This window comes from Zonotrichia albicollis, chromosome 24, assembly GCF_047830755.1.
Source record: "Zonotrichia albicollis isolate bZonAlb1 chromosome 24, bZonAlb1.hap1, whole genome shotgun sequence".
In the NCBI taxonomy this organism is placed as follows: Eukaryota; Metazoa; Chordata; class Aves; order Passeriformes; family Passerellidae; genus Zonotrichia; species Zonotrichia albicollis.
Genome location: NC_133842.1, coordinates 5,750,343 through 5,757,469, shown reverse-complemented (window position 1 = coordinate 5,757,469; position 7,127 = coordinate 5,750,343). Strand labels below are relative to the sequence as shown.

The window sequence follows — 7,127 nt, the reverse complement described above, 5'->3', positions numbered from 1 at the left end:
TATATGCGCGACTTTCCACGTCTCCTGTTCTTCTAATGCCTTGCGTAGGGCCTCTTCTCCTTTCACCCACGCTTTGAGGCTTTTACCACTGCCTGAGGACTTAGTATCCTCTGCTAAGGCGGCAGTGCGCTTCTCCCGCACTTCCGAATATAATATATTTACCGGACGTTCGATCGTCCCGAGCTCTAGGAGCCTTGCAATAGCAAGATTAGAATTCCTGAGCTCACACTTAATTCTACATTCTATCCTAAACTGTGCATGCATATCTGATACGACCTTTGCATAGGATTCCATGTTCCTTGCCGGTCCGGGGACGTCTCCCCCGCTGTAGTCGGACCTGCCGCTGCAGCCGCTGTCTCCCGTCCAGGCGAATTCCCGTTCCCCGGGCGCTGATCGGCTTCCCGGGTTTTCGGCACCAGAATGTTGCCTTCTGATACAAGGCAGGCGGCCTGGTTTCAGGAGACAGCACGGTGACCCATTCCCCAGGGTCACTCGGGCCTAAGAAACACGCGGACACCAATATGGTGGAGGATCAAAGGCCTTTATTCTCTCTTCCCGTGGGGTTTTATAGTCTAGGGGGCTTCTACGTCAGGTGGGGGTCTGTCCTTACCATCTATGGTTAGTAGGGGATGGAAAGTTACCTGGGCAAGTGGAAAGTTACCGGAATCCAGTTCGGTGGGCTACATTCCTATGTTAATTTTCTTATCTAAGGGGGCAGGGGCCCTGTCTTCCCGTAACATCACGAGATCTTCCGAACGCCAGGCCCTATCTGCTACAATATTGAAAAAAAAAAAAAAAAGCAGAGGGAATTGTTTTGACATTTATTCTTTCCTGTTCATAGACTGCTATCAGCAATGTCCAATTGATATTGACCCCCAGTACTTTCTAATCTAGTCTGAACAGATATGAAGATCAAGACCCTTCATGGCTGACAATCAATAACACTTTGTCCCCACTCCCTCCCCACCATTTCCCTCATAAAACCCCTGGCACTCCTATGGATAAGGAATGGTGTGGCCAGCAGGACCAGGACTGTGATTCTTCCCCTGTGCTCAGCACTGATTGGGCAGCAGCTCGAGTGCTGTGTCCAGTGCTGGGCCCTCAATTTAGGAAGAACATGGAGGGGCTGGAGCGTGTCCAGAGAGAGCCAACAAGGCTGATGACGGGTCTGGAGCACAAGTGATGTGAGGAGCAGCTGAGGGAGCTGGGGTTGTTTATCCTGGAGAAGAGGAGGCTCGGGAGAGACCTCATCACTCTCTACAACTCCCTGACAGGAGGGTGCCGCAAAGTGGGGGTCAGATTCCTTTCCCAGGGAATAGACAGGACAAGAGGACACAGCCTTCAGCTGCACAAGGGGACATTTAGGCTGGGCATTAGGAAATAATCTCCTCACAAAGGGTGATTGGGCACTGGAATGGGCTGTCCAGAGAGATGTGTGAGTCACCAACCCTGGAAGTGTTTAAGGAAAGACTGGATGTGGCACTGAGTGCCATGGTCGGGGTGACAAGGTGGTGTTGGGTCCCAGAACGGACTTGATGCTCTCCAAGGTCTTTTCCAGCCTGGTTGATTCTCTGATGATTGTGACACTGCAGGGCCCTGGGGAAGCAAGGGGCCATAGTGACACTGCGGGGCCTGGTGGCACTAAGAGGACCATGGTGACACTGTGTACGCCATGGCAGCACAGAGCCAAGGGGCCATTGTGACACTGTGGGGCTGAATGGAAGCACGGAGTCCATTGTGACAGTCTGGATCCTGCTGGAACCACAGAGGCCACTGTGAAACTGCAGGGCCTTGTGGAACCAAGGGGCCATTGTGCCACTGCAGAATCAAGGAGACCCTGAGGAGAGCCTGGGGACAATGGAATCAAGAGGACATTGCTCCATTGCAAGGACTCTGGGAACTAGGGGAACAACTGTGACACTGTGGTGCCCCATAGAACCAAGGGTCTCTGGTGACACTGCAGGATCTTGTGTCAGCAGGGCTCCATTGTGCCACTGCAGCACCAAGGAATTCATTGTGGCACTCTGAGGCCTCATGGAACCAAGAGGCCACTGTGACCCTGCAGGGCCTTGTGGAACCATGCAGAGCATTGTGACAGAGCAGGACCTGGTGTCGTGATGGGGCCATTGTGACACTGCAGGGCCCCATGGAACCAAGGGGCCAGTGCTGCTCCTCAGGGACTCCTGGAATGAAGGAAACATGTTTGACACTGTGGTGGGCCTTGGGACCAAGAGGCCATTGTGACACTGTGGAACCAAGGAGAGCATTGCTGCACTGCCAGACTTCATGGAACCAAGGATGGATTTTGACACTTCAGGGCCTAGGGATCCAAGGGTCATTATTAAACTGAGGGTTCCCAAGGAACCAAAGGGACATTGTGACCATGGGAGACCTCATGGAATCATGGAGACCATTAGGACACTTTGGGGCCTCATGGGAACCTGGCAACACCAAGTTGGCTGGGAGTGTGGATCTGCTGGATGGTAGGAGAGCCCTGCACAGGGACCTGGACAGGCAGGATCCAGGGGCCAAATCCAACAAGTGATGTTTAACAAGACCACGTGCGGGTCCCTCAATTTGGGCAACCCCTTGCTGGGCCAAAAACCCCCTGCAGCACTACAGGCTGGGGACAGGGTGGCTGAACAGTCACATGGGAAATTTTTGGCTGTTCACAGGGGTTTTCTGTGCTGAGCATTGGCTTGGCTGTGTTCTTGAGAAAGCCTGGGCAAGGAGCCTGGAGCCCCCAGGCCCTGGCCTGAGGCGTCAGCGCTGCCCCAGCAGTGCCCATGGCCTGTCCCTGCTGCAGCCCCGGCACTGCCACCCCCAGGGCTGTGCCCGGCCCCGAGAGCACTCAGGCCCTACAGCAACACCACGGCCACCAGGGCAGCGGGGCAGGGCCATGGCAGCAGCACTGGCAACACCAAGTGCTGCTGCTGGGCACAGCTGCTGGGCCAGCACTGATCTGCCCCCAGCTCTGCACACGGACATTGCTGCTGCAGCTCCAGAGAAGGCAACAAAAGGGTAACTCTGCTGGGAGATCCTTTATCTCTTTTAAATACATCAAGAGTGCAGCCCATCATTGACAGAGTCTGTGCCCATAGGGAATGTGGAGAGAAACTTAACAAAAAATGGGACAAACCTGGACATTTCTTTGGGGACAATATTAAGTAAAACAAAGGAAAAGAACATCCAAGATGAAAGCAACAAGAAGTATCAAAAATTACTTTTATTACAAGTGATTTGCAGAAATTGGCCAGCAATTTAATGTTCCTGAAATCATCCAGTCATCAGTCTCCATACTGCAGCCTTGAGCTCCTGGTTCCTCAGGCTGTAGATGACGGGGTGCAGAGCTGGAGTCACCACAGAGTACAGAACTGATACTGACAGATCCAGGGATGGGGAGGACAGGGAAGGGGGCTTTAAGTGAGCAAATGTGCCAGTGCTGATAAACAAGGACACCACAGCCAGGTGAGGGAGGCAGGTGGAAAAGGCTTTGTGCCGTCCCTGCTCAGAGGGGATCCTTAGCACAGCCCTGAAGATCTGCACATAGGAGAAAACAATGAACAGAAAACAACCAAATGATAAACAAAGGCTAACCACAATGAGCCCAAGTTCCCTGAGGCTGGAGTGTGAGCAGGAGAGCTTTAACATCTGAGGGACTTCACAGAAGAACTGGCCCAGAGCATTGCCATGGCACAGGGGCAGGGAAAATATATTGGCTGTGTGCATGAGAGCATTGAGAAAGGCACTGGCCCAGGCAGCTGCTGCCATGTGGGCACAAGCTCTGCTGCCCAGGAGGGTCCCGTAGTGCAGGGGTTTGCAGATGGACACGTAGCGGTCATAGCACATGATGGTCAGGAGAGAAAGCTCTGCTGAGATGAAGATCACAAAGAAAAAGAGCTGTGCAGTACATCCAGTGTAGGAGATGTCGCTGGTGTCCCAGAGGGAATTGTGCATGGCTTTGGGGACAGTGGTGCAGATGGAGCCCAGGTCGCTGAGGGCCAGGTTGAGCAGGAAGAAGAACATGGGCGTGTGCAGGTGGTGGCTGCAGGCTACGGCGCTGATGATGAGGCCGTTGCCCAGGAGGGCAGCCAGGGAGATGCCCAGCAAGAGGCAGAAGTGCAGGAGCTGCAGCTGCCGCGTGTCTGCCAATGCCAGCAGGAGGAAGTGGCTGATGGAGCTGCTGTTGGACATATGCTGATTCTGGACTTGGGGATCTGTTCATGGAGAAACGAATAGTGAAGACTTAAAAGGGATACCTTTAACCAAAATCAAAGCCATTTCCCAGATACCATCCTCTATAACATACATGGACATGCTTTTTTGTTTGAGCGTTCTGAAGTTTTCTTTTTAATCTCCCCCCATGTCTCTCCTGGTATTGCTGGAAAGCAGAAACCCTAAGCAATTCTGCTGCCCTCTGGTAGAACAGAGTGGGTTCCCTGAGGCCAGATGATGAGTGGAGAGTGAGGGGAGATGTGTGTTGTTTGTACCTGTTCAGAGTTTCTTTGGGCTTTGACCTTTCTCATGTCGAGGGTGATCACCTCCCTGTGCTTCCCCTAAAATGTCACCAGGCACAGCTGAGAGCAGATGGATTCACCACAGCCCAGCTTCACATTTGTAGCCAAGGACTCTCTCTGCTCATTTCACCAACCCAGCAGCATTTTCAGTGTCACAACACCTCTGCCTTTTCCCATCAATCTTATAACTCAGAGATGGTCTAGGACAGGTTTGCACCCTGGATTGGAGCTCCCAGCCTGGACTGAAATCTCAGGGAGACTTCCAAGTGTCCTTATGATGACATTGGATTGAAGGAGATGCAGCTCCTTCCCTGGCTGCACTGACAGCATTGCCCAGAGCAGGGCACTGGGGACAGCGTCACCCTGAGCCAGCTCTGCCCCCTGCCAGAGCCCCCTGTGCCGGGCAGCTGCTCCCAGCCCTGTGCTCTGCAGAGGGAACTGGGCCCGGGGCTGCAGAGCTGCCCCACGGCTCTGCTGCAGCTCTGCCTGCACAGGAGGGGCTGCACGCCTTGGAGCCCCGGCCCTGAGGGCAGAGGCTGGGCTGGGGGACAGGAGGGAGGGGGCTTGTTCAGAGGGAGAGGCTGCACTGCAGGGGATCCTGTGGAGTTTTCTTATCTCTCCGTGCCACAGCATTTCTGTGTTTTATTTGCTCTTATTGCCTGATATTCTCTCTGATTCCTGGAGATTTTCCCTCTTGCAGGTGTTTCCCTGTTCCTGACCTCTCCCTGCCAGCACTCACAGACCCCAAATCTCTGTGCACTTTCCTTGGCCTGACAGAACCCTGCCTGTTTTAAGGGCTCTGGCTGGGGGCAGGTTCTGTTTGCAGCTTGGAGAAAGGACATCTCAGACTGAGCCTGATGGTCAAGAGCAAAGGTGATGCTGTTGCAGTCTATGGGCAGAGTGGCTGAAAACAAATTAGGGATCTCCTATGAACCTATTGATCACTAAAAAGAACAGTTTGGATGTCTCAGGCATTGGCAAAATATTAACTAATAATTCATACCACCTTTAATATTTAACCCTCCCTTCCTGAGGAAACTGAAAAAAAAGTCTTAGGAAATACCCTATTTTCTATCAAAATCCTTGCCTTGTAAATATTCTATGACTGAGCAGAACCCCTCAGCATGTCAGAGCTTCGAGAGCATTTCACCTCCCCTGTACCAGAAATACTCAGAATGGTACTCACAGAGTCTGTAGGCATTGGGATGTTCCAGCTTCAGGAGGTGCCTCCAGGAGCTGCAGCTGCATTGTCCTGCAGCCAGAGGTTCCTGTGCCAAGGGCTGGCAGTGATTGTACCCCAGGCACTTCTCAACATCTTCCCAGCCCTGACTGATTGAAGCTCTCTGTGCCTCTCTGCTGTGCCTGGGGTGACTGCAGGCAGTGCCCCAGCCCTGCTGGGCTGGCAGAAGAGCTGCTCATCAAGAGAAATGTGCTTTTGAAGCTCTGCTTGGTTACCAGGAGCTGCCTCTGTGCCAGGAGCCCAGCCCAGCTCAGCAGCACAGACACAGCACAAGGACTTTAATGAGCCTCTGGGGCTTTGTGCTGAGGCCTTGAACATCAGTCCCTGAGAGGGAGCTGAAGAAACCTCTCCAGAACTCCAAGTCAGAATCCAGCTCCAAAGTTTCTTGGACTTTTAATGGGTCCCACTGAGGGACACGACTGAAAAAGTGTCCCCAGGCCCCAGGCAGAGCAGAGAACTGGAGGCAGTGATGACAGGTAGAGACAAAGAGAAGCCAAGTCTTGGTGTCCTGGGGCACAGCAGGGTCTGTGCCACCAAGGGCTGTGAGGAGACACCTTGTCCTGAGGCCCTGGGGCCTCCTGGCACAGCCCCAGCCAGGCTGGGCACTGTCAGCCCCTTGTCCTGCCCTCAGCATTCCCCCCTAGCCCACATCCCAGTGGCCTCAAGGATCTGCTGGAAGGAGTCCCTGGGGAGCCTTGCTCAGGAATGGCTCTGGGGGCTGCTTCATGCTGCCTGCAGGGACTGCAAGATTTTCAAAGGACTTTTGGTTTGTCTTTTGCCTTGGAGTCTCTGAGAGGTTTGTGCAATCATGGCCTCCAATTATCTGCTGTAATTAGTCCCTGGAGAGGCATTCTCAGTAACAGCACTCAGTGGGGCTCATTATTACTTCAGGGTACTTCAGTAATTTTAAGGTACTTGGTGATCCCTTTTGATACAGACTCTGTGAGAGGTTTGTGCAATCATGGCCCCAGTCATCTGCTTTAATGAGTCCCTGGAGAGCTTTGTACTGACACTCAGTGGGGCTCATTAGTGCCTCGAGATACTCAAAGTTTTTAAGGTACTTTATGCATTTAAGAATATTTTTAGGTACTTTTAAGTTTTTTCTTCCCACACTGAGTCTCTGAGAGGTTTTTGTGCCATCCTGGCCTCCAATTCTCTCCTCCAAGGCGTCCATGGGGAGCCTCTGTTGGGTATCTTCCCCGTTTCTGTTTTACAACAAAGATGGAACGGAAAGAATTTTTTAAGACTTTCGACGAAGTGAAGGGAGACGACCCATGCTCTGATCAGCATCGAACTCCAATTTATTGATCCACCAAGCACATTTTATAACAGTGTTAATTAAGCTCATACATATTGCAAAACCCGAGCTC

The 7,127-nt window shown here is 52.6% G+C and overlaps 1 protein-coding gene across 1 annotated transcript; it reads right to left on the bottom strand.

The window, feature by feature from the left end:
- Positions 1-3,276: 3,276 nt before the first annotated feature.
- On the bottom strand, positions 3,277-4,194 carry LOC141731645 (olfactory receptor 14J1-like). Its single transcript, XM_074558059.1, has one exon. The coding sequence runs from the start codon at positions 4,192-4,194 to the stop codon at positions 3,277-3,279; it is 918 nt and encodes a 305-aa protein (XP_074414160.1).
- Positions 4,195-7,127: the final 2,933 nt, after the last annotated feature.